Genomic DNA, 27557 nt, shown 5'->3' with positions numbered 1-27557 from the left:
TGGTGCCTGAGATTTCATCCTTGTTCATCTGGGACAGCATGAGATGCTCTTGATGTCACTGTCCTGGACCATGGTATCCTTCTGTCCTCCTGTGCTGCTGTCTGAGCTCCTCTGACAGCTACATCCTTACTACACAACCATTCCTATGGGCAGGAAGTCGAGGCAAGGAAGTGATATGAGAGGGGAGGAAGGGGATGCTCAGACACAGATGGAGTTTTCATGGCAGGAAGGTGAGGGATTGGGGTTAATGCCCTGGGCTGGGATGTGAGGACACAAAAGGCTGTTGGAGGGTACCAGTCTGCTCAGGTGGCACTGGAAGACAAGGTTGGAAGGGACCTTTAAAGGTCTTCTAGTCCAAAGCCCTGCCGTGGACAGCCACACCTTCCCCTATCCCAGGTTGTTCCCAGCCCCATCCAACCTGGCCTTGAACACTTCCAGGGATGGGGCAGCTTCTCTGGGCAACCTGTGCCAGTGTTTTACCATCCTGATTGAAAAAGAACTTCTTCCTTACATCTAATCTACATCAACCTTCTTTTAACCTAAAGCCATCACCCCTGTCACAACATTCCCTGCTGAAAAGTTTGTCCCCATGTTTCTTATGGTCTCCTGCAAGTACCAAAAGGCTGCAATGACACCCTCCTGGAGCTTTTTCTTTCCAGGTGAACCCCCCCAGCTCTCCCAGCCTGGCTCCAGAGCAGAGGGGCTCCAGCCCTCGGAGCAGCTCCAGGGCCTCCTCTGGACTCTCTCCAGCAGTCCCACATCCTTCTCACGTTGGGAGCTCCAGAGCTGGAGGCAGCACTGCAGGTGGGCTCTCACCAGAGCACAGTAGAGGGACAGAATTCCTTCCATCCACCTGCTGGCCTCCATTCCTCAGTCTTGGAAAGGTGCAGCTGGAGGTGTCCAAAGCACAGCCCGCAGCAGAACAAACAGTTGAGAAGTGAGGACAATCCAGCCTTTGGCACCTGAGCTCGACCTCTGGCCCTTTTCTTTGGCAGCCTAAAGAACCATTTCTGTCCACCTGATGGAAAGTTTTTACAGATCTCCTCATGCCACCGTTCCTGGCCACACCCAGGGCACACCCACCCACCTGCACACCCAGTCACCCACATTCAACCAGCAGCCACACCCAAACAAATATGTGCCCGAGCACCCTCGTGGTCCACCCAGAGTGAAGCTGTTGAGTTCACCTCTTTTGCAGCTTCCCAGCCCTGTTGTATCACTGCCATTCCTTTCTCCCCCGAGTCCTCATCCATTAACTCATTTAATTGCTGCATTTCGGGATCGATGGGATTTCATCGATTTCCAAGGAGCTGCTCAGGGTCTGGGCTGGCCAAACCAGCTGGCAGTTTTGTTATATGCTCTCCCCTCAAATCAATACTTAATAGATGAGGGGGATACTTGAGACTGAATACAATTTCAGCGGGATGGAAGGCACTTCATTACAACCTGACTGTCTGCTTTGTTTCCTACAGCCAATTTGCAGTCTCTTAAAATGATCATAGACATAACTTAGATCAAAACAAACCAAATCCCCCATGTGAAAGATAATGCACTGGTGCTCCTGGCAACCCCCTCCCTGGAAAGATAAATGGGTTTCATTTCTATCTTTAAAGGATTCAGCCAAGGTCTAGAGGCAAAAGTTGTAGTTGGAAAGGAAATTCATCTTGTTGAGGGGGGACATGGGCCTGGGCAACCTGGTCTAGGTGGCCCTGCTTGAGCAGATCCAGGGGTTCTTTCCAACCTCAACCATTCCATGAGTCTCTTTATCTCCCAGTACAAACCCAGAGGTGCAAAGAATTAACATTATCACAAGGTCCATCTTCACACTGCTGCCAGCTCATGGATATGTGTCAGCCTTGTGGTACTTGTGGTTTTCCTAAAGCTTCAGATCTTGGAATTGTGCAAGAGTGTGGGTAGATGCAGACTCAGCAGGCCAAGGCCATTGAATCTTTGTTCCCTGATAGCTGATGTAATGAGGGATGATCCCACTGTCACCTGATCCTCCCACTCAAACCAGGCTGCAGCTGCCTCCAGTGACTTGTAAGATGGTAAATTGATCCTGGTAAAAGAAATCCAAGGTAAAACCTAAATGTAGCAAGAAGAAATAGCTAAAGAAATAACTTCACTCACAGAGGACAAGCCACAACTGGGCTGGACTGGCTTTAGACCGTGGTGGCAGACTAGACCAAATAATTCTGTGTAAAGTGGGAAAGCAGCTGATGAAACAGCCCCATTCAGCTGATCCCAGTGGAACTGGGCAGCATTAACCCCACTGCCAATCCCACCAGCTGTGTGGGTGCTCCCTGATGTCCAGCACTCCTGGGAGAAAACAAGCTCTGTGTTTTGTGGGAGATGCATTTTTGCACCCAGTGGTTCGAGAAATAAACCACATAAGTGCATATAAATCACACAGGAGCACAGGAGGATGAGGCCAACTCAAGGCCCCAAAGGATGTGAGGTTTTTCACACCGTTGCTGTGGTGGTGAGGACACTGGGGCAGCAAAGCCACAGCTTTGAGTCCAGAACAAAGCGGGAAATGATTTTTAATGTTACTACAGGAAACCTTGGAGGAAGGCAAACTTCTGCAAGACACTTAGTGCCACATACATGTGAGAAAAGTGGGCATTTTATATGAGGAGGAGGACTTGGGAATGCTGGTGGACGAGAATCTTGACAAGACCCATCACTGTGCTCTTGCAGGCCAGGAAGCCAAACGTGTCCTGGGCTGCACCAAAAGCAGAGTGGGCAGCAGGGCAAGGGAAGGGGTTCTGTCCCTCTGCTCTGTCCTGGTGGGACCCCACCTGCAGTGCTGCCTCCAGCTCTGGGGCTCCAAACATAGGAAAGATGTGGAGCTGCTGGAGCAGGTCCAGAGGAGGCCACGGGGATGCTCCCAGGGCTGGAGCCCCTCTGCTCTGGAGCCAGGCTGGGAGAGCTGGGGGGGCTCACCTGGAGAAGAGAAGGCTTCAGAGAGACCTGAGAGTCCCTTCCAGTGCCTAAAGGGGCTCCAGGAGAGCTGGAGAGGGATTTGGACAAGGGATGGAGGGACAGGAATACAGGGAATGGCTTCCCACTGCCAGAGGGCGGGGTTAGATGGGATATTGGGAAGGAATTCTTGGCTGTGAGGGTGGTGAGGCCCTGGCACAGGTTGCCCAGAGAAGCTTTGGCTGCCCCATCCCTGGAAGTGTCCCAGGCCAGGCTGGATGGGGCTTGGAGCAACCTGGGCTAGTGGAAGGTGTCCCTGCCATGGCAGGTTTGGAACAAGATGAACTTTGGGGTCCATTCCAGCCCAAGGCATTCTGTGATTCTCTGATTCTTTACTTCAGTGTTGGGATATCTGAGATGTCCACGCAGGACGGGAACACAACCTACAGGAGACCCAAACCCTCCTGGGCTGGTACTGTGAGAACAAACAGGAGACCCTCTGATAACACCAGACAGGGATGTTCAGACAACTGAGTCTCACCGTGCACAACTCAGGGCAAACAAACCCTCCAAGACACACGTTTCCATGGCTCTCTCATTAATATTCAGATGTTTATCACACCACTTATGCCACAAATCATTTCTTTTTAAGCACTGCTTTTGTGTGCTTTGTATATGAATCTCTCTGCAGAAGAAAACCAGCAATTATGTTAAGCTCTCTTCAAGTAATTCAAGCCTTTATCATCCCGGTGCCCGTGTCTGCTTGTCTGGGGTGTGTGCTATCACACTCTGCTTGCATTTTATGAGTCTAATAACCCATTTTCACACTGACAGGTTTTGACTACATTTCTGGATATAAAACCAGTGAATCCACACCTGAGATGGAAAATGATAGGAAGACAAACAAGCAACTTTTAAATTTGAAATCAGAGGCGTCTCCCTTGGTCTTTGGAGGTGTCACAGAATCACAGAATGGTTTGGGTCGGAAGGGACCTTAAGGATCATCTGCTTTCAACCCTTTTCAGGCTGAAATCAAAGCATAAATACTGAAGGTAAATATAAAATGTGAGGAAATGCTCCAAACCTAATTCCATCATTTAGGCAACTTGAAAGTAACAGGTAATTTGCACCTGCAGACCTCAGGTAAGGCCAGAAGCTTATTAGACCTCATGAGACACAAAATGATGGGATGGGGAAATAGTGGGAATAGAATTAATAATTTATTTATGGCCTGCCACTGCCTGAGGGGAATAAGATGAAGCACGGGGAGGGGAATATGTAATATACCATAAAATCATGTCTATTGATTTTCCACATCTCATGGATTTATCTATTTTATTTTAAAGGCTCATGTTTGAACAGATTTTATAGGTGTTTCCTGGGGGTGAAGACTGAGTGATCAGAGACAAAAGGGTGAAACCTGGAAAAATATTCTCTTCTGGACACCAGAGGGTTCCTGCCTGTGTTATTCTGTTTATCTGGCTCATTCTGGCTGGTTTATTTTTCATCTTCCTGGAGTTTCTGGCAGTACATGGAATGAAATCTTTCTCTTTCTGGTTTATCCAGGACTTGCTGGATTTGGGTAGTCTTGTACTAATGGATTTCTCATGGGTACCAACAACAAGCTGTTGGATACCAACATGGGGCTCCTGAGCCTGCACTGGTCCATGTGACATCTCATGGATGGAGGGGACATTTGGGCACTTGGGGATCTTCCAGTGAAATCTTCTTTCAGGGCATGTTGTTATGTGAGGTTGGTTTCTTGATGTTTTTCTGTCACTGCTCTGGCAGAGTTTGGTTTGCTAAAACACAGACACACATGTGGATGTCTCAGACTTTCCTGCTCTTGGGTCTTCCTGCTTTTCATTGCAGTGAAGGGGGGTTGGAGAGACCCTCTGCTCTGGAGCCAGGCTGGGAGAGCTGGGGGGGTTCACCTGGAGAAGAGAAGGATCCAGGGAAACCTGGGAGCCCCTTCCAGGACCTAAAGGGGCTCCAGGAGAGCTGGAGAGGGACTTTGGACAAGGGATGGAGGGACAGGACACAAGGAATGGCTTCAAACTGACAGAGAGCAGGGATAGATGGAATATTGGGAAGGAGTTCTTCCCTGTGAGGGTGTTGATGCCCTGGCACAGGTTGCCCAGAGAAACTGTGGCTGCCCCATCCCTGGAAGTGTCCAAGGCCAGGTTGGATGGGGCTTGGAGCAACCTGGGCTAGTGGAAGGTGTCCCTGCCCATGGCAGGGGGTGGAACTGGATGATCTTTAAGGTCCCTCCCAACCCAAGCCATTGTGGGTTTCTCTGATATTCAGGCAGCTCATTTTGAAGGTGAGATCTGTTCCCCACACGAGCACTTGAGGGGATTTCCCTTCCAGGCCAGCGAGGTGGGTCCCACAAATTGTCCATGTGCAATGGAATGTTGTGGCCTCCACAGGTCACGTGGCCTCAGCAGCCTTTCACAGGACTTTGGTGGGTTTGGGGTGGTTGGTGGGTTTGAGGGTGTCTGTGGTGTCTCTGTGCTTTGAGGGGTTTCTGAATGGGCTGGTTTGGGGCTGGTTGTTTTCCAGGCTGATTGTGGGCTCCAGAAAACAGATACTGGGAGAGTGGGAGGGAGAAAGGAGGGCAGGAAAGATGCAAATAGGTCAGTGACAACACTAATGGGAGCGACTGAGGGTAACCAAGAAATAAGAATATGGTGTTTCTGTTATTATTTATTACTTCACATTTAGTATACAAAGTTAGGGTATTTTTAGTGCCCTTTACAGCACAGTAAAAGGTAAATCTGGCAACCCCAAAGTTATGCTCATGCTGAAATGTATCACATGCTGCCATCCTGACTTCCTAAATCAGCTGAACAGCAGGATAATGAATTGCTGGAGAGGGAAAGTAACTGCACACTGAGCAGTTCTTTCATTTGCCTTCCCCTGCTTATGAATCCAACTCTCCAGTGGCACTTTGCCCAGTTCATTTTACTTTAGCAGCTGGTAAATGAATAAGTGATCAGGAAGCATTTCCAATAAATGTAATTACTCCTCTGCTGGGGAGGGTTGTGGCAAAGGCAGATTTTATATGAAACAATAAAAAGGGAGAGAATAAATTCAATGAGGAGGGTTTCCTTAAAAAATTCCAGCTTAACTTGATTCTCATGGGTTAAAGGAAACCACAACTGAAGTCCTAACCTGGTGAAAATCAGGAAAGAGCTACTTTAGCTGTGGAATGAATTCCCTCCAGTGGATCTACATGCCTTGCTAGTGCTAGAATGGAAAGTTCATAGAATCACAGAATGGTTTGGATTGGATTAAAAGGATCATCCAGTTCCACACCCCTGCCGTGGGCAGGGACACCTCCCACCATCCCAGGTTGCTCCAACCTGATTTTGGACACTTCCAGGGATCCAAGGGCAGCTGCAGCTTCTCTGGGCAACCTCTGCCAGGGCCTCCTCACCCTCACAGCCAAGAATTTCTTCCAAACATCTGATCTAAATATGTCCTCTTTGAGTTTAAAACAATTCCCCCTTGTCCCATCTCCATCTGCCCAAGTAAAGTTGCTGGTGGAAACAAGAGCCATTTTAATGCAGGAACAACTGGATGCTCCCCTGGGAAGAAGGTCTGGCTGTGCAGGGGCTGTTCCCCACCACATCTGCTGACACAACAGCTCTGGATTTTGCCCTCGAGCACTCGGGCAATGAAACTCTGCCAATCTGTGATTGCAGAGCTGCAGCCATAAAGTGTGGCCTCTGTCTGGGCAAATATGGCCCACGTCATAAAAACTCACCCACCTGAGTTCATCCAGTCCAGAGGCACTCCTGAAAATCCTGCTTTGAAGTATGGAAGAAAGGAATATCAGCCTGGAGACCAGATTATTCCTTTCTGTTCAGATGTTCCTGCAAAAATATTGCTGTGCCACAACAGAAGAAAAAAAAAAGAGGTGGTTTGTTTCTTAGTTTTTGGGTTTTTTAAATAAATTCTACTGAGGGTTGTTCAAATGTTCCCAGAGGAATAAAAAAAGGAATGTTGTATCAAAACTTCAACTTCTCTTTTCTCTTACTGGAAGTTTCAAAAGGCTCTCTAATGGGTTTGAGTGGAATTTCATCAGAACAGGCATTTTCTCACTGAACTTTTCTTTGACAGGGAAGAGTTCAATGGAAAGGTTCTGCAGCTGCTTTATGTAGGAGGAAACAAGACATGGACAGAGGGAGAAATCTCTGTAACCTGAGTGTGGACCACAAGAGCTTTATGTTGGTGTCAGATCTGTGTGTCTCAAAGGAATCTGAGCTGGAGAGCAGATGCTCCAATTCACTTCCATGAGCTCAGAGACACTGGATGGCCATGACACGTGATCTCTGTGCCTGCCTGACCCAGCACAGCCCTGAGTGACCTGTCTGGAGTCACACAGGGAATTCCTAGGGAGCAGGGATTGAACACAGGTCCTTTCACTGTGTCAAAACCTCTCAGTCCCTTTGGCTTTTGGGACTCTCCACTGACACCTGAGTTGGTCACTCCAAAATGGGAACCCTTTCAGTCTTCAAATTGGAAAAACATTGTCCAGTTGAGTAATGTTGTGAGCTGGGTTCAGTAAGATGAGTCTTAGTGTCCCCAAATCCTACCTGGGTACCTAAAGAAAGGAGCTGACTTCTCAAAGGTGCTCTGAAATCAGTCCTGCTGCTCAGGCACCTCAATATGTGTCTCCTAACCTGACTCCAGCTCCTCTTTTGATGTTCCTCAAGCTTCAGCTTCCCTTCCATCTGTACCACATTTATATCCTCAGCTCTCTTCTAGTGTTTCAAACAGTGACCAACTCTCCCACCAGCCAAAGTTTGGCCACATGGGACCATTTCCCTTTCCTCTGTGAGCCAGACTCAGTAAAACTGAGTTTACAAATGCTCTCACCAGCAGTGCTCAGTGTGTCTTCAGTGGCTGTGGCCACTGATCCTTGGCAGGAATGGTTTGTCCTCCAAAGTTGCTGCTGCTTTCAGCATCCACAGGCCAGTTAAAACCTTTGGGGCCTGCCTGGCTTGGTTTGTAACCTTGTGTCATGTCACAGCTGACAGCTGAGATCCTTTAAACTGAGCCCTTCACAACCACCTAAGTTGCTCTCAGGAGAGGCCTTTGGTCTTTTGGTTGTGCATAAATCCCTGAATCCATCACACCACAACCTGTTCCAGTGCAAACAGCAAACAGCACTCTGTGAGCTGGGAAACCATGGAATCCTGGGATGGGTTTGGTTGAAAGGGACCTTAAAAACCATCCAGTTCCAACCCCCTGCCAAGGGAAGGGACACCTTCCACTAGACCAAGTTGCTCCAAGACGTGTTGAACACCTCCAGAGGTGGGGAATCCACAACCTCCCTGGGCAATCAGTCCCTCCTGGTCAAGACTGTGGATAAACAGAGTGGATTCCAGTGGGAGAGAGTCCTCACACCAGTGATTTATTGACCCTCACACCAGAGGTTTATTGACCCTCACACCAGAGGTTTATTGACCCTCACACCAGAGGTTTACTGACCCTCACACCAGAGGTTTACTGACCCTCACACCAGAGGTTTATTGACCCTCACACCATGCTGAGGAAGGTGTGTGGGTTTCCAGGAGATGCCTCAGCTGCTGCTCTGCCAAATGAAACAGGAATGTGCAGGTTTTAAAAGGCAAAGCCCCAGCCCATCCCTCACTGAAGACACCTCCACCCTGACCTTTTGCATTATTGAATATCCTCACTGCCACAAAAAGGATTGATTTTCTTCCCAGGCGGTGATGGATGGAGAGACACAACCCAGGGGGAAGAGCTGCAAATTAACCTGGGTCAAAGATACCCTCAAAGCCCTTTTCCTTCCTTGCCCATGTACCCAAGAGTGTCTAAAGCAGCAGCAGGTCCCATAATTAACCAACTTAAGGCTGTGATTCCTCAGTACATCGATGGATTTGGGCACCTTGCACTTGACCAGGCAGCAATGGATGACTCCATTTGCAATCATTAATTTATTAAGGATTTAAATTTTTAAGTCAGTCTTAAAAGGCAATGGGGTCTCAACAAAACTGAACACTGAATTTTAACTACTCAAGACTGTCAAAGCAGGGGCTGAGAACAGTTATACCCCCGCCTTTAAAATCTCATTGTGATTAAACTCTTTGATCACAGCCCACTGTTGCTGTTTCTAGGCTTTCCTGGACAAAAATGGTCTTGAGATGAACAAAATATTTCATTTTCAGGATGTTTCCTTTTTGACTTTTACTGAGATTGAGGCTGACAGTGAAATATCAGTTTGAATTAAAAGTGCAGCATTTTGATATTTTTTTTTCAAGAAAAAAAGTTTGGATTTTTTCTGTTTGTGACTGAAACAACCAAATAAATTCAGTTTACAGGATAAAACATCTTTCTTTTTCTTTTTTATTTTTTTTCTGATTAAAATATCCAGCAAAACCACTGTGCTTTGCCCTGGCACATTGTAAAATATTTATCAGAGGGAAGAATGAGAAAGAACCGTGGGCTGACCAAATTCAACACAAGAGGTGTCGTGACCATGTGTTTGCCCGTCCCCTCTGTGATGAGCATCATCCCCCGACATCAGATCAGCTCAGCCACCAGAAACAACTCACTGAGCTTTCCAATGACCAGAGGTGATCAAATTAAAACCTAATTTCCCTCCCAGTCTCACTCACTTAACTCCTTTGTCATGAAGACACATCAAGATCCACGTGGTTGGTTGGTGGTGGCAGGTGAGAAGGACTCAGCACAAGCTGTTGACACTCCATCCCTGGGAGTGTTCCAGGTCAAGTTGGGCGGGGTTTGGAACAACCTGGGCTAGTGGAAGGTGTCCCTGCCCATGGCAGGGGGTTGGAATGAGGTGATTTTTAAGACCCCTTCCAACCCAAACCGTTCCATGATTCCACGAAAAGGCAAAACTCCCATAAAACTGAGCCTTGGCAACATCATCCCCACCACACAGGCCACCTCCAGTCAAGACATCTGTGGCCTTGTTGCCACAATTAATGCCTAGAAGTGGCTGGAAGTCATCCAGAGGGTAGAATCTCCCAAGGGTGGGAATGAAGGCAGGGCTGAGAGCCTCCAGGGGAGGTCGGTGCTCCCAGCTGCATGTCGTACCACTCCACACCCATGTGGAATCATGGAATCCCAGAATGGTTTGGATTGGAAGGGATCTTAATGATCATTCAGTTCCAACCCTCCCTGTCATAGCCAGGGACACCTTCCACTAGCCCAGGTTGCTCCAAGCCCTGTCCAACCTGGCCTTGGATGCTTCCAGGGATGGGGAGACATAGTCATGTAAGTCTCCAGTAAAAGGCATTTTTGGGTCTTTTTTAGGGGCTGATGTGTCTCAACCATCAGAAAAAAATAATTCCCTTCAGACACAGGAACAACAACACATTTGTCCTACCCACAACAAAATTTGATTCCTGCTTGGGGAAGGCACTGGTGGTGTCAGGTTATTGTAACTCTCTCAGAGACATGTTAGAAACACGTCACTTAGAAGTTCATTAAGTCAGAATCCTGATAAGTGGGGGGGAAAAAGGTTTTTTCGGGTTTTTTAAATAGCTGAGACATCTTTAAATAACAACCTATGTGTAATTATGCTGCTTCATTTCCTTCTGAGGCTCTGAGGTCACCTTCCAAATGGGAACAAGATCTTGAAAGGACAAGCAATCCCCTCAGATGGCATCATAAGCCATAAATGTGATGTGCTGCAGGTCAGCACCATCCCAACAGAAGGTGAATTCCCTCCCCACCACAAGGCTGGTTGTGGAACATGTGGCAAGGTCTGCATTTCACAGCCACAGGACAGACATTGTGGGTGTGAAACGATAAAAATATCCTCAAAGTACTCCGTGAATCCTTCCTGCTCTTCCTAAATTACGTTAATGTTCCATTTGGAGCGAGAGAACCTGCAGGGAGATCAACTTGATTTAGCGTTGTTGGTGGGATTTATTTTAATACCGTGTTAATTTAAGGCTGTTGTGAAGTAGCTGAGCAGCATCCAGAGCCCTAAATCACAGCGTGTCACAGGCTTGTAAAGTCACAGAGGTGCTGGTTGGAAGGGACATTAAATCACAGGTTCATGAAATCACAGAGATGTGGTTGGAAGGGACAGTAAATCAGAGAGATGGTTGTTGGAAGGGACATCTAGTCCAGCCTTTGGCTCAAGGCAGGGCTGACACCAACACTGGTTCCCATCAGCTGTGGCTTTGCCCAGCCAAGATGTGACAGTCTCTGGGGATGGAGAGACCCCAGTCTGTGTGACACTCTCCAGAGCTTCCCTTTCCTCCCAGCCATGTTTTTATCCGGTGCCCAGCCTGAGCCTCCCAAGCTGCAATCACAGAATCAGGGAATTGTTAGGGTTGGAAAAGACCTCTGGGATCATCGAGTCCACCTGTTACCTCAGCACTGTGTCCACCCCTAACCCATGTCCCCAAGTGCCACGTCCACACACCTCTGGAACCCTTCTGGGGATGGTTATTCCAACACTTCCCTGGGCAGCCTGTTCCAATGCCTGACCACCCTTTTGAGCAAGGCATTTTTTCTAATGACCAATCTAAACCTCCTCTGGCGCAATTTGAGGCTGTTTCCTCTCACCCTGTTGCTAATTACTTGGGAGCAGAGCCCAAACCCCCCTGGCTCCCCCCTCCTGTCAGGGAGTTGCAGAGCCAGAAGGTCCCCCCTGAGCCTCCTTTTCTCCAGGCTGAGCCCCCCCAGCTCCCTCAGCTGCTCCTGCTGCTTCAGCCCCTTCCCCAGCTCCCTTCCCTTCCCTGGACATGCCCCAACCCCTCAATGTCTTGTCTGAGGGGCCCAGAACTGCCTCAGGATTTGAGGTGTGGCCTCAGCAGTGCCCAGCACAGGGGACAGTCACTGCCCTGGTCCTGTGGCCACACTAGTGGTGATCCAAGCCAGGTGCCCTTGGCCTTCTTGGCCACCTGGGCTCGTGTTCAGCTGCTGTTGATCAGCACCCCCAGATCCTTTTCTGCCAAGCAGTTTTCCAGCCAATGAGTTCTCCATGCACACTTTCTGCTCCCATCAGATTTTCCCTCAGCCTCTTTTCCAGACTAAAACAAACCCATCTCCCTGAACTCTCCTGGCAGATCACAGACTTTTGCTCCATCACTACATCCTTTCACCAGGTCCTCTCCAGTTCCTCCACATTCCTTTTGGATTAGCAAACCCGAGCTGGACTATTTTAGGTGCAATCCTAATTAATTAGGGGTCAGATGTCAGACAAGACATTGAGGGGTTGGGGCATGTCCAGGGAAGGGAAGGGAGCTGGGGAAGGGGCTGGAGCAGCAGGAGCAGCTGAGGGAGCTGGGGGGGCTCAGCCTGGAGAAAAGGAGGCTCGGGGGGACCTTCTGGCTCTGCAACTCCCTGACAGGAGGGGAGAGCTGGGAAGGGTCAGGCTCTGCTCCCAAGCAGTAATTAGGGGTGCAGAGCAAGACCTACCAACGCAGAACAGATTAAAATGGTCAAGAATTCAGTTTCTAACCAGTGGCAAAGGAAAGGTTTTCTTGGCAGCCCTCTCAGCTGGCTCATTCCTCCAAAGGATGGAGGTGCCTATCCAGGTGAGCAGAAATCATGCCTCTGGAATGCCTTTGGGATGTGGTGGTCCCAGAGCTGAGCTGTTGTTTAGACACCAACTGGCCATTGTGGGGTTTATTGCTCCTGGTTAAACAGGGTGAGCAAACAACTGGGAGCTGTTGGAGCTGCATCTCTGTGGACAATGGTCTTGACCAGTCCCAGAGCTCAGGAGTTTGGTTCTGCTTGTGTCTGAGCCCTGCAGAGGATGTGGGGTGGTGCAGCTGATATTCCTGGCTCACAGAGACCCTCCCACAGCTGTTCCCAAAGGGAATAATTTGAACTCAGGCACCTTCATTGCTCAAGGTCACTTGGTGACCTTTAAAAGGTCTCTTCCGACTTGAACCATCCTGTGATTCAGTGGTTGCTCCTCATCCAGGCAGGAGCAGAGTCTCTGCTGCTGCCTCACTTCCAGCCAGCAACCCCCAATTATGGCCAAGATCCTTTCAGAGCAGGCTGGCTGGTGGCTTCCAAGCCAGGTAAACCTCTATAATCCATGCAGGGCAGGAGCACACCTGGGAATTTGGGATTTTTCTAACAAGCAGCTGTGCAGGTGGAAGGTACCTGGTACCAGCTGCCATCTGAGATCTGCCCCCTCTCTGCCAGTGAAGAGGTGGTGCATGACAGCCCATCACTTTCCAGGCAATCATCAGGAAGGGATTAAAAAAAATAAATAAACAATACCCTAAAAACACTACAGGGTAAGAAACTGCTGAAAAAAAATGTAAAATATTGGCTGGGAAAGAACATTTTCCCTGATCACACAGGGATACCAGAAGCAGGCAACTTTTGATAGATGCCAACACAACTCTCTCCCCAGCCAGGCAGCTCCTCTTCACCCCTAAACAGCAGAAAATTTGCTGTGGGATTAAGCTGGGAAAAATCCACCCTGTTTACCTGGCCTTGGCACACTGTGCCACCTCCTCCTGCCGAGGGACAGGTTTCTCCAGGAGGAAGCACCCAGAGTCACCTCTTCCCTCATGTGCCCTGAGGAACTCAGGCATCAGGATGAGGTCAGAGCAGCCCTGACCAGGGTGTGGTGTGGCTGTCCCAAGCATCCCTACTCCTCCTCTTCCCTGCCTCCTGTTTCTCCATCCAGTGTGCTGGTACACGTGGGCTTGGGGTGAGGGAGGTCCAGTTTCTGCTTCACACCCACCCAAGTTCCCTGCCCCTGTGGAGGAGGGAATCAGGAATCAGGAATCAACACTGCTGGCAGCAAAGCAAAAGGGCAAGGAGAAGACGTGGTGGTTATAAAACCAAGTTAATCCCAGAGCACACATTGCTGGGGAGGAGGAAGGACTAACGAGGTCCTGAGAGGTCCCTTCCAGCACCAGCAAAGCATCTCTCAGGCTTTGGTCACTGGGAGCAGCCTGGTGACCTCTGACAGCTCCAGTCTCTCTGCCCAGTGCTGGCTCAGGGGATACACCCCAGGTCCTGCCTGGGAGTGACCCTACAATGTCCTCTACTCCCATCCTCCCACTCCTCTGGGCAGTAAAGGGCAGCATCATCCCTCAACCCATTTATCAGCAGAGTTTTGGAAACAAGGCTTTGCCTCAAATCCCTCTCCATGACTTAACTTTCCAAGCAGTTACTGCAGATGGATTAAGGGCCAGCAATGTGTGCATGGGAGCCTCCAGTCTGCTTGCTAATTAAGCTGCTGGTTTCTCCTCTCAGAACCCTCCAGTCCCTTCCTGAATCCCTCAGGCTGAGAACAAAGCTTAGACCAGGAGCACCAACATTTAGCACAAAGAACAATCCTTTGTTCCTTAAAGACAAGAGGAGACAAAAAAAAAAAAAAAAAAAAAGGAGCTGCAGTGACTTTGCTCCTGACAAATCGGTTCCAGCCTCGCTGGGTAAGTGGATTTGCAGCCCTGAAGGGATCCTTCTACAGTCTCCAGGGTGTTTTATCTCTGTTTCAGGAGTCCTGTGGCAAAACCTACCGGGAAAACTGTAGCTGAGTCAGCTGCTTGGCTTCCCTCCCAGCCTGGGAACAGCATTAGCTTGTGCACTGGTGCCTCCCAGTGCCTGGAAAAGGGAGAAGCAGGAAGCTCGAGAAGTAACGCTGAAGAGACTGTTTCAAATTCGTTGTTTCAAACCAAAATAATCCTTGATATCAAATTTTTTTATTTTAAATCCAAGTACTCCTTGATATCACAGAATCACAGAATGGTTTGAGTTGGGAGGGACCTTAAAGATCATCCAGTTCCAACCCCTGCCGTGGGCAGGGACACCTTCCACTATCCCTGGTTGCTCCAAGCCCTGTCCAAGCCAGCCTTGAACACCTCCAGGGAAGTGTTATGTACCTCATGCTTGGAGGGGAATCAGGAAATCCTGGGACACCTGAGTCCTGGGAATGTTGGGAGCAAGGTTTTCCCCCTGCTTGGTTCAGTGTATTGACCTTGAGAGCGCCAAGTGCTGCTGCTTCTCACCTGCCCCCTCCAGCCCCAGCAGCTGCAGGACAAGGCAGGAAGAAGCTTCAAAGAGGAGCAAAATGACATTGTGACTTTGGTACACATGGGCAAGACACAGCAGAAGGACCAACATGGGACACTGCCCCTGGAAGTGTCCAAAAAACGTGTAGATGTGGCACTTGGGGACATGGTTTAGCTGTGGACCTGGCAGTTGCTGGGTTAATGGTTGGATTTGGTGATCTTGGAGGGCTTTTCCAACCCTAATGATTCCATGATACACCACGGGAATTTTGGCTTCTGAGCCCAAACCAGCAGCCCAGCCTGACCACACTGCCAGCTCTGAGATGCCTCAGACATCAGAGTTCCTGCTCTGTGTCACCTGAATGTCTCTCTAGCCCTAAATGAGACCTGTGTCCAGGGACCCTGGAAGAGGATCCATCTTCTGGAAGGATGTCCCAGTCCCTGGGGATGCTCAGAGCAGACCTGCCCCACTTCTGCCTTGTCATGCAGGGATGCCTGATGCCACAGAATCATGGAATTGTTGGGGTTGGAAAAGACCTTTAAGATCTTCGAGTCCAACTGTCAACTCAGCAACACCTCCCCATAAGTGCCACATCCACGTGTTTTTTGAGCACTTCCAGGGATTGTGACTCCCCTGCTTCCCTGGGCAGCCTGTCCCAGTGCCTGACCACCCTTTCAGTAAAAGAAATTGTGCCTAAAATCTAATCTTAACCCCTGGCTGAGGGGGAACCTGGTGCAACTCGAGGCCATTTCCTCTCCTCCTGTCACTTGTTACCTGGGGAAGGTGATCCCTGTACACACATTCAGGTCATTCCTAACGCAGGGAAACAGCAAATCCCGGGATGAGGGATCATCACTGCAATCCCTGCCACCCAGAGCCACACTCAGCAGCTGTGGTTGTGCTGTCACATCTTCCAAGCATGTAATTTAGGGCACCCTGGACCCCCTCAAACACAGGGGGCTCTGCTCCTGAAAGCCTGATGTGACCTGCACAGGTTTATTCAGCACCTTCAGTGCAGCTTGATGGGGGGTTTTTTGCCTCACCCAGCAGGTAAATATGAGTATTTTGGGGTCAATCCTGCCAGGTCTGTGCCCTTTGCTCTCACCCAAGGCCACCACAGCAGGAGGAGGTGGCACCTCCCAGGAGGAGGCCTCATGTTTGTTTTGCCCCGTGCATTCCAATGGGCACTGATGGAATTCGGGGCTGAACTTCCCACCCAGTTGCTCTTTAGTATTTCCCTACAAGAGCCCACGAAACAAGGGATTTGGGATGTGAATGTCCTCCTTTGCACAATGAAACAATAAATGCCAACCCTCCCTACTGGACTGAGTGGCGCTTTACGTTTTAATGGTCACAATTTCAACTCTTTCTTACCGTGCTCATATCAAATGACATTTATTCCACCAAAGGGAATTTTAAGGCCTTCTGCATTTTGCTTATTTTGTACTTTAAATGGGAACAGAAAGCAAAGACTTTTTAGGGCTCTTTGTTTTGTGTTGCCATTTAATTCCTTTTAAAACAGTTCTTCCAAGCAGCCTGGATCAGCCTTCCTAGGGCTAGAAAAAACGGATCAAGGGAATCAGAATGGTTTGGGTTGGAAGGGACCTTAAAGATCATCTCATTCCACACCCCTGCCATGGCCAGGGACACCTTCCACTAGGCCAGTTGCTCCAACCTGGCCTTGGACACTTCCAGGGATGGGGCAGCCACAGCTTCTCTGGGCAACCTGTGCCAGTGACTTGGTGAGTCATTGTATATAAAAATATATATTAAAATATATATATATAAATGTATAAATATCTATGTTTTTAAATATATATAAATATATAAAAATACATATATTTTAAAATATATCTATATAAATATATAAATATCTATATTTTAAAATATATCTATATAAAAATATATAAATATATGTATTTAAAAATATATCTATATAAAAATATATAAATATATGTATTAAAAATATATCTATATAAAAATATACAAATATATATATTAAAAAATACGTATATATATAAAAATATATATCCAATCCCAGAGTTTAACAGCTCCTCTCCATGAACAGCCCTCCCAGAAGGCCCTGATGAACACGGGGTGTGCTGGTTTTGGCTGGGGTAGAGTTAACTTTCCTCACAGGGGGGTTAATTTTACTCTGGGGCCCTGATATTACATTTGCAGCATGGCAAAACACAGCAGGTGCTGCTCCCTCCCGCTCCAAGGCCCTCATTTCTGCCAGAACACTTTACAGTGCCCAGCAAATGGTGCAATTTAAAAATACCACTTTGTTAAGCCCTTATTGAAAAGAAAGGCTGAGGCGAAGAGGATTCATTTCCACACCTGCCCCGGGGAGCGCAAACACACCTTCATCTCCTGCTGGTGCGACGCTGCTGCTCTCCAAAACCCTCTCCAAAAGGTCAAACCTTGGGGAGAGAATTTATTTGCAGGCGAGCAGGAGGTGCCTGTGAAAGCCAAAAGGGGTGGAATGAAGCCTCTGAGCCCTCCAAGCTCCATCCTCAGCAGAGGCACCTCACCACTGAGGCGAAGTGGTCAATGGTTTTTAAAGCAAATCCCTCTTTAGAGTGACGCCCCCACCTCCTGCCTGGCCCTGTTTTTGTGGCCAAGGTTTCCTTCCCCTCTCCAGCAGAACAGTTTTTACATGCAACTGGGTCACATCTGAAAGCCAGCACACAGCAGAAGCGGAGTTACTTTGCTCAAAATAAAAACATGTACTTCTATCACCTGAGGAGTTGTTTCTCTTTCGGCACAGGGCCCCCCCTGATCCTCCCACCTCCTTTTATCAGCATCTTCAAAAGAGAAAGGGAGTTATAATTGCTTCCTCCCCTCACCTTAGAAGAAAAGGGAGAGGCTGCTGTTCTTCTCTATTGGCAGCTGGAGAAGAAACACGCTTTGAGCAATCATTTATTTACAGAACAAAAATAACACCTCGATTTCAAAGGGCAAAGCAGTCCTGAAGAACGAGGCTCCCTCCTCCCTCCCCTGTTACCTCTCCCCCCATTCCAGGGGCTTCTCCCTCTCTCTGAGCATCATGTTTTGCTTTTGCTACAGATCCCAGAATCCCAGAATGGTTTGGGTTGGAAGGGACCTCAAAGATCATCCAGTTCCACCCCCTGCCATGGGCAGGGACACCTTCCACTAGCCCAGGTTACTCCAAGCCCCATCCAACCTGGCCTTGGACACTTCCAGGGATGGGGCAGCCACAGCTTCTCTGGGCAACCTGTGCCAGGGCCTCCCCACCCTCACAAGGAAGAATTTCGTCCTGACATCTGATCTAAACCCACTCTCTTTTACTTTGAAGGTGTCATTCCCGTGGTGAACCAGGGAGCGGAAAAATGGGACAAATCCACTAATTCCACGAGCCTGATTTCTTCCAGCTCTTTGATTTTTACCTCATTCTGATTATTCTGGTTCCTGATCCAGCAGGGTCCTCTGAGTCCTGTCCCACAAAGCACCCTTCCCAAAGCACACCTGAACCCACAACATCCCAGTGGTGGGAAAGCTGGATTTTCTGTCACATGGATTGGTGTCTTCAGGGCTGAAAGGTGGCTGAAAATGGCCAAAAAAAAAGCCCACGAGCTCTGAGCAGGGACAGACTGGCCTATTTCCATGCAGAGACCAGGCTAAAATTCCAACAGCAAACTGCCACATCCCAATAACTCACTTCCAGGAAGTTGGAAAAGGACCTATGGGACTGTGTTATATCTTATTTCACACACTTCAACAATTCAAAATACAAGTTTTGCAGGAAAAGCCCCTGTAACAGACTCTGAAATTAAAGAGCAAGATTGTTAAAGCTATAAAAATATTATATCACAGCCTGCTGCAATCTCTTGCTTGGATAACAAAGTTTCTGTAAATGTATTTATGTAGTTCAACTGATGCCACACAGAACAGTAAAGGTGCCTCCAAAAATGAAAAGCTGATCAACTTGTTTTTGATAGAATCGGTTCATTCAAAACTCTAAATGAAGACAACCATTAGAAAAAAAGCCATTTATTAGATATATGTACATATATACATGCAAAATGATTTTATACACATTTACACAGGTTCAATTATTAATACAGTGCAAAAATGTCTAAAAAGGTACCAGCCCACCTTCTACAAACTCAACAGGTTTTTGGGAGAAAGGAGGAAAAAAAAAAACCACAGAAAATGATCAGCTTCATAAAGTGACTAAGCACTGAAAATCTGGAAATTATTGGAGTTTATTCTTTGCCAATTTTCTTGTGCTGAGCTGCTGGGTGAGGAAAAGAGTTTCCAGCAGACTTATCTTGCAAACTGACAGAATTAAGGAGATGCAATTCAAACTACATTAAACAGTTTAAAGTGGAACAAAAAGGGATGGATTCCTCCCCGGGGATTTGATTCAATACAGGAATAATCCCACGTTGTGAGTCAGATCTCATGTACTCAAACTGCAAGTCATTCCTTTTTATTAAATCTTAAAGCACTGAGATCCATGTAAACTGTTCTATTCCTCTTGCTGCTCCACCAGGAGAAGATGTTTATCTGTATAAATACCACGTGGATGTGGGAGCCACTCTAAATACCAACATTAAAAATAAAAATAGGGCCAACTACGAGGGCTCTGCCTCATCCTGGAATCCCAATCCAAAGCTACAAAGTGCACAGTGTTAGTGCACACAGACTAATCCATGGAGATTCCTTAATATGGTTTACACATATTACAGAGAGGGGAAAAAAAAAGGTTGCAAAGGGATTAAGACTCACAGCAAAGGAGAGCTTTGGTCACTGAGTAGGAAAGATCTAAAGATTACAAAGATCCAGTCACATCCTCCAATTAATCCACAAAGCAAAAAAATATCAGTTTAGGCAAAGGCAGAACTGAACCAACGGGTTTGGGTTGATTTTACTGAAACATTTTAAGGAAAAAAAAAATTAAACGAAAGCTGAATTTAACCTTTATCCACTTTATGTTAATTGCATAAATCAACCAGACACCTTGTTGTACCACTGTGGGTCACATCACCTGGCACAGGGATTTGTTTTGTGACACAGCAAACAGCTGGATGCTTGGGAAGCATTGGGAATGTTACAGCTTCTTCCAGCCAGCTTAGTCCAAGGATGAGGAATGCCCCAGCTGTGAATGCTCTGTGTGCCTTAAGCTGGAGCAGCCTGGCTTTAGCCAAGGAACAGGAAAGCTCTTTTGGATTATTTAGCCAGATTTAGGCTAAAAAGGCAGGAGCAGGGAGTTGGGTCATGTCACTAAAGTCCTTTGCCCAAAGTTTTGTCCGTCTGTAGTATAAAATCCTCCATCCTTTCCCCACAGGATGATTCCCCATGATAACCCAGTGGATTGACACCCAGTTTATGCTCCTAGAAAATACAATCAGATCCAGTATCCTTTTAAGTGTTACATTTCCAGTATCAGATTTTTGGGGTGTTATTTTTTTCAGCTTTTCTCTTTTTTTTAAACTTGTGATCCAAACTCGTGGCTTAGTTCCCATGAGGTCTCCAAAAGAACCTTCCCAAGGAAAACTGGGACTGACCAGCATGAAAAATTATAGCAGTATATAAATTATAACTCCTCACATCCGTGGGGTCACCTGGGTGTCTTCAGGACAGTGGTTGAGTTCTGGCTTCACTTTTCCACTCAAAGAGAACTGGGATAATGACAGACAAACAACTTTAATCCATTCCCTGATAACACAAGGGAATTCCCTCATGGCACACAGCTCCAGCTGTATTCTATCCCTCCATCATTCCTACCAGACTATTCCTCACATTTAGAGGCTTTTATGATGTTAGTGTTACAGTAAGTGCAATGAAAAAGAAATATCTACATTTTCCTACTGGAAAAAGCTCTGGAATTAAGTCCCTTGATGTCCTAGAAACTGGTCAGGCTGTAATGGGCAGCCTATCCCTGCTGTTGTTGGAATCAGCTGCATCCAGAAGTGCTTCCAAAGTACAGCACCACAAATTTCTGGTCTGATCCTCCACTGATACTCGTGTTTGCGTCCTGAGATTTCAGGAAAATTCACTGAGACACAAGAAAGTAATTTTTTTAAGTGTTTCTGCAAAAAAACCACAACTTGGCTGCACGTTAATTAATCTCTTTGCAACCAGAGGTAGAGATGATGTGAGAGGAAAAGAAATCTTTGGTGAATGAAACGGGGCGACCAGAAAGAAAGAAAAAAAAACAAATAAAAATTCTCAAGAACAAAAATAAAAGGAAATTTTAGGACCATAACTCCACAATAACACACCTACAGTTCTCTACATCTCAGCTGGAATCCCCACAACCCTGCTGCATCAAAATGCTGGGCATTTTTTTTTAACAGACAGCCCTAAATTATTCATCTATGTTCTAAAATGCCCTGCTGCACCTGGATATATGACATCCCAGCACAGCCAGTGCAGCAGAGGCGAAGAATTCCAGCTCTGCAGTCCTACATATATTCCAAACTGTACACTCAGGAATTCATCTGAGTGTAAGAACTCTACACCATTAACTGAAGGTGTTCTACAGAATGAAGAGAACCTGCTCTTGCTTTCCAACCCTGGAAATGGGTTTTTACTCACCAGCCACATATAATTTCTTTTATAAAAGGTGAAGGAGTCAATGGCCTGGCACAAGCAGGCTTGGAAGATTTATTTATCCATACAGACCAAGCAAACATGGAATTGCCCTTGTACTAAAAGTGACCTTAACTAAGGAAACAAAGGCCACTTGAGCTGAGAGATCACTCACTTGGTTTATTTTATGCTGCCCAAGCACTGTTGCAATTAACCACTGAGCACACACTTAACTACAATGTGCAGTTTAGCCAGGAGATATTTATAGCCTTTATGGTTTTTAAAAGAGCCACAGCCTTTTCCTGCCCTTCAAAACCCAGACAAATCACCCTGAAACTCTCCCTGACCACTTTTCCCACCGATTGTGAACTCACCTAATTGCAGCAAACAACTCCTTCACTAACATTCACCAAGAATCTTTAACCCTCCACAAACTCCAGAGACAAAAACGTTCCCCGTCGCTTTGATCTTCATTTTGCCACACAGTTTTGGCATTTTCAGAAGCAGGGCAAGACACTGACCTGCCAAACTGTCACAAAGCCAGAAAGACAAATGGCAAAATGCTGTGTGGATGGTGTAAGTCAAGGTGTAAAAAGCCTGTTGATGGTTAAGAACCTCCATCTGTTGATGCCACCTGGCAAGATGTCCCGTGCACCATCACATTAAACCCAGCTCCACTCCTTACTCACTGGGTGTTGGACATGATTCCAGCATCCTACTTATTTCAAGTTGCTTGGAACTACCCTCTCCTTTGCAACAGCCATTGTGACAAGTCTCTTAAAAATACCCCGAGCTATTTTTTGGCCAGGTGAATACAAAAAGAAGAACCAACCAGTTGTAAAAAATAAGAGTAGCAAACCCCAAGTGCTTTTTCATACACCACAGTCAGGCTGTTTCTCCAGGAGTTGCCTCGTCAGGATCTGGTAGGAGGAAAGGGATGCCACTCCCATGTGGAAGGCGATTTGCCAGAGGTTCCTTAATCCATAGAGGTGGATGTTGCAAAAACAGACACAGAAAAGGAGCACAAATGTCTTCACCTTCCTCCCAGAGCTGTAGAAGAGGTACAGGTAACACTGCAAAAAGGAGCAGAGAGGCAGTGTCAGGGTTGAACCACATAAATCCAGGGATACAGCGGGAATTGCTGCTTGGGACAGGTGGAACCCACTTGCTGAGAACGTGTGAAGAGCAACAACCCTTTTAGGAGCAAACTAAAAGCTCCAAGTGCTGACAGAAGAGTCCCTTTTTTTAACTCAGGCAGGAGCAGCTCAGCCTTTTCTCACTTCAGGTCACAGTTTCCAACTGTGCTGGTGCCACAGGCAGAGACCACTGCAATTTGTGCCCAGGCATTTTGGGAAGATGCCTGCTGTAAATCAAAAGGATGAGAGGCAACATTCCTTTATGGAGCTTCCCTGGCTCCAGGTACTGACTGGGAAAAAAAGCAGGGCAGAGCCTTTCTTTGTGAAAAGCCACTTGCATCAAGAATTTTAGATCTAAACTAATATATTCACCTTAAAGCTCTGCCCTGAGCAGAGGTGTGAGAAGGCTGAAAGACACTGAATAATACAATAAATAACCCCTCTGCAAGTTTTAAACACCATAAATAAATAGAAGCCTGCAGAGAGTGGTCCTCAAACCATCATTCAAATGCTACAGCACATGGGAATGAACACGCTGCAGGCATTATGTTATTCCCAGTAACCCAACTGCTGCAGCTTCCTGTGATGACAGGCTAAAAATTGAAGATTTTCCAACAACATATTGCCCTTAAGTTAAAGGTGGTGCAGCACTGCTTTAGGAATTTAAGGAATTTCTCAAGAAAAACCCATTTGGAGCACATTGTATTTTCCTCAAACACTTCTGCATAAGAAAGTCAGCAAAAATAACCCCTTAGGGAAAAGAAAAGTCGGAGGAAGTCAAGGACTGCATTTGCCACCAGAATTAATTGTAATTTTTCTTGTAAATTAAAACATTTTTAATAATGTTGCTAAGATTTGCTTAGCCCTTCGAGGTGGGCTACAAAAGCCCATCACTAAGTCTGGCACTGACAGAAAGACATTCATCCCTTTGGGAAAGAATCACCTTTGGGAGAGTATTTATTTATCCCACTCAACTGCAATTTGCCAAGGGTCAAATTGTGCCTTTAACTGTATTTATGCCATTTTGGCTGTAATTTTGTGCCATAAATTTGTGCCATATTTAACTGTATTTCCAGTGGTTCCACTGGAATCATTCAGGTAGGATATTAAAAACCTCTGCTTAGCCGAAAATCAGTCTGTCTTATAAGAATATCAAAATAATCAGAAAGAATCTTATTTACAGTGAACATACCTGAAAAACACAGGCTAGAAAAGGTACAAAAAAAGCTATCACATTCCCAATTCCTTCATGGTCCTCCTGTTGGGATTAAAAGAAGTGACAAACAACTACGTCAGGCACAGTTTTTAGCAAGTGCTGCTTGATATTTGAGAACACTATAAAAATAGTCAAGTACCTCTCATCTTAGTTTATGCTGATTGACTGTAACAGTGTTAAACACCAAGATCAATATCATTGAACAAGACACCAAGAACTGAGGCTTATGTGACAGTTCCTGCTAAATAAAACTGTGTCAGCACACAACCAGGACACTTTTGCTTTTAAAATGTTGTTTGCACTTTTGTGTTCGTTTAAAAACAACAAAAAAAAAATTACAGAGAAGGGTCTAAAATTAAAATATAAGAACAGAGAGGGGGAAAAAAAATATCCAGCCAGGTTGGCAAGAGTAAAATATTTCTACAAATTTTAACCAGAATAAAAGGCAAAATGTGATATGCAACAAAATACAGCAGGTCCAGCAGGTGAGTAACCTGTTGTACATTCCCTGGAGAAACAAAACACTTCTTGTGGAAAGGTTTGTGCTCTGCTAAGGAGCAGAACAGCCACCCTCAACATGGTTACCCAAGGAATTGTCTCCCTTTGGCTCATTCCCAGGATTCAGTGCCATCAGAGGTACCTGAAATGAATATTCTGCCAGGTGAACTCCCCGGATGAGGTTCAGAGCTCCACACATGATGTTCAGGACAAGTGACAGGATCCCCAGGGGGGTCACAGGCTGCATTCTGTAAGTGGGGACTGAAAAAAAAAAAAAAAAGAAAACCAGGTATCAGTGAAAATTTGCACTATTGCTCTGAATCTTTTAACAGAAAACAACCCAAATTCGGTTTTGTGGGTTCTAAACATTTTCAAAACCTTTCGTGCTTGCTCCAGAGGAGACTAATTATGAACAGAAAAACCATTTTTTGCTCTTGTATTACACTGTTCTGTTCTTCAGACACCTAGAAATCAGCAAGAGCTCTGGAGTATTTTTTAAACAGATCAAGAATAGAATTTTTCTTGACCCATTTGGCATCAATGTCTTGCATTATGGTGCACAGAGAATATTTTTCAAGTGTTTATTATAGCAGATTAGCATGTTTAGCACTCCTCACAGGTCAGCAGAAAAGCCTTTCAGCACCCAAAGGTCTGGGAAAGGGCTTGGATTCCTGACACCCATAACAGCAAGACAGCAATTCATCTCTTCCTTAACCAGTAATTATGTATTTCTTTCTGAGGGCTCAGGCTGCCCACATTTCACAGGTAGGGAATTATCTGCCTCCTTCCTTTCTCACCTTCTCCACTGCTGCTTAACACCCACGCTCCCTAACACCATTTCTTCAGGATAATCCCATTGATAAGACACCTAATTAAGGTCAAAGCAATTATTATAAGTGTGTGTTTAACTTGGGAATCTGCTGCCTCTAATCCAGGGCTGTCCCAAAGCCCACCTACGGTTTTCCCTCGCTTGCCCAACAACAGATTCCACACCTGGATACTCCCCCACATTTCATCCCTGCCTTTGGGTCACCACAAGTAGGACACTGCCAGCTTAATAAAAAAAGGGGAGTTTGCAGCTCAGATACCAAATTCAAATCCTCTCCTGCACCACAAGACACAGGAGGGAATGAATGAGCCCTCAAGAAACCTTCTCAGCTCTCAGGACCTTCTGCCTCCTGTCCAGGTGTATCCAGACCCTGGATATTTTTTATTTATTAAAAATAAACTCTGGCTTCATTTTAGTGTCTTCTCCTTCAAGAGATTTTGAGAGAGGGATGTAAAAAACATTCGCTGCCAAATTAACAGAGGGATGTAAAGCATCTTTCCTAAGGGTCTCTGTAATTAATTTGTCTGGCACACACTCACACATCCACAATTTCAGCTCCAAAGCAACTGCATTAATCCCATTTGATATGTGTCACTTTATGGAGCATTGCTGTATATTATAGTCAGAGTGGTGTAACTCTGTCATCAAAGGCAATTTGGGGTTTTTTTTTTGCAGACAGTGACATTTAAGGCCCAAACAGGGCCCTGAACAGAAGCTGTGGCAGCATCTTTGTTCACTCACTGACCCCAGAATTCAGTTTCCTGCTATTTTTGATCAATTAAATCATGTTACAGCTCTCTCTCTCACACAGAAATTTCCAAATAAAGATTCTTTCTTTTCTTCAGATTCTAAGATTTACTTCAGAGGCACAAAATGTCTCTCAAACAAATCAGAATTGTCAAGCACAGGTGTCATTCATTGAACAGGATCCTGCAAACTACACGTGTCAAGAGCTCCCAGACCCCAGGGAAGAACAATGCAGGTCTCCATATATTCCTTCTGCAGCATGGAATATTATGTAAAAGTTACAGTTTCCTTAGTCCAGGAGGATAAAAAGAATTGCTGTCACAGATGCAGGGGAGATTAAAATATCCAGGGTTCAGAGTTTGGATTCTGTGAGAACTGATCTTGAAATTGGGGAGATTTATTTCTGCCATTAAATTCTGAGGTTTAATTCACAAACTGAAACTGCACAGAAAAGGGAGATTGGTCCTGTTAAGGGAAAAATTATCACACTTCCTTGTGTGCATTCAATCATAATTTAAAGAGAATTTCATATTAGAATGGCTTATTAAATTAAATAAGGGAACAGGAGAGTACAAGCACTTAGTCCAAGACAGCACAATTTTGCACAAGCACAGATAAATTTTAACTGGGTTTCAAACTGATTTGACTCTTCAAGTGCAGAAGTTGTGCATTTCAGGGCACCAGATCCACACAGAAACGTTTGGGAAGTGTGGGTTATGGAGCACCCAGGCAAAATGCACCTGCAGGTTTGAACATGCACAGAACAGCCCTGTGAAAACACCCTCACACAAGGAAGAAACTGAAACCTCTGCCCATAAAAGATTTTGTGAGCAGAGGCCTCTGCCCATAAAACACCAACACTGTGCTGCCTCCTCAAGGCACAGCACAAGGGGCTGGCAGTGAGTCACTCACTCAAAGCTCTGGATAAGGAGCAACAGGAGTGAGAAATTAAATCGGACTCAAACAGTTTAGAATGAAATACAAGCACACAAAAGACAAGAGATGTGAGACAGCTTCAAAAAACACCTTAAAAAGGACTCTGAAGGACTCCCTGTGTGCCTACAAAACATTAGGAACGTTCATCAAGACGAGCTGCATAATTTCCCAGCACGTTCACTGGCCAAATTGCACAAGTTGTTCTGCTTCCCAGAGCCAGTTCTGAAGAGAAAACTCTTCCCTCTTCACAGAAAGCTACTCAGACTTCACATTTCTGCTGTACCTGTGTCCCCCAGGGCACCATCAGCTGTGCCAGGTGTGGATCAGTGTAAGGGCTTTTCTAGCAGGAGTTGGGCTGGGTTTAGTGAACACAGCAAGGAACCAACAGAAGAATGGAAATAAAAGAGAAGAAAAAGCTCTTGTTCTCATAAATACTAACAAGGACAAAACTGCCCTGACTTCTCCATCCCTTTTCACACTAAACTGAAGAGCCAAGGGATGAGCTCACACGGCTCCAAAGAATCCAGGAGCCAGTTACAGCCATGTGAGGAGAGGGATGTTCTGATCATCCATGGACTGATCTATCTGCACAAGGGAATCCAAGGATTGATCCATCTGCACTAGGGAATCCACGGGTTGATCTATCTGCACTAGGGAATCCATGGATTAATCCATCTGCACTAGGGAATCCATGGATTGATCTATCTGCACTAGG

The 27557-nt window shown here is 46.2% G+C and overlaps 1 protein-coding gene and 1 long non-coding RNA gene across 5 annotated transcripts in view; both read right to left on the bottom strand.

The window, feature by feature from the left end:
• Positions 1 to 1760: 1760 nt before the first annotated feature.
• Positions 1761 to 7884, bottom strand: LOC113973454. Its single transcript, XR_003536221.1, has 3 exons — positions 7611 to 7884; positions 6692 to 6731; positions 1761 to 2059 (listed from the first exon to the last, which is right to left on the bottom strand). It is a non-coding gene; the product is annotated as an uncharacterized LOC113973454 (long non-coding RNA).
• Positions 7885 to 18917: 11033 nt separating this feature from the next.
• Positions 18918 to 27557, bottom strand: part of SEC22C (SEC22 homolog C, vesicle trafficking protein) — a 22445-nt gene continuing 13805 nt past the window's right edge. For all 4 annotated transcript variants that reach the window (XM_027695486.1, XM_027695489.1, XM_027695487.1 and 1 more), the window contains exons 6-8: positions 24473 to 24591; positions 23809 to 23874; positions 18918 to 22553 (exon numbers count right to left, since the gene is read on the bottom strand). In XM_027695486.1, coding sequence (XP_027551287.1) covers positions 22353 to 22553; positions 23809 to 23874; positions 24473 to 24591 — 386 coding nt within the window. In that variant the 3' untranslated portion in view covers positions 18918 to 22352. The remainder of the gene's footprint in view (positions 22554 to 23808; positions 23875 to 24472; positions 24592 to 27557) is intronic.

Source organism: Neopelma chrysocephalum, unplaced genomic scaffold, assembly GCF_003984885.1.
Source record: "Neopelma chrysocephalum unplaced genomic scaffold, ASM398488v2 Primary Assembly neopelma1_101, whole genome shotgun sequence".
NCBI classification, from domain to species: domain Eukaryota; kingdom Metazoa; phylum Chordata; class Aves; order Passeriformes; family Pipridae; genus Neopelma; species Neopelma chrysocephalum.
This window is presented reverse-complemented; position numbering and strand designations above follow the sequence as displayed.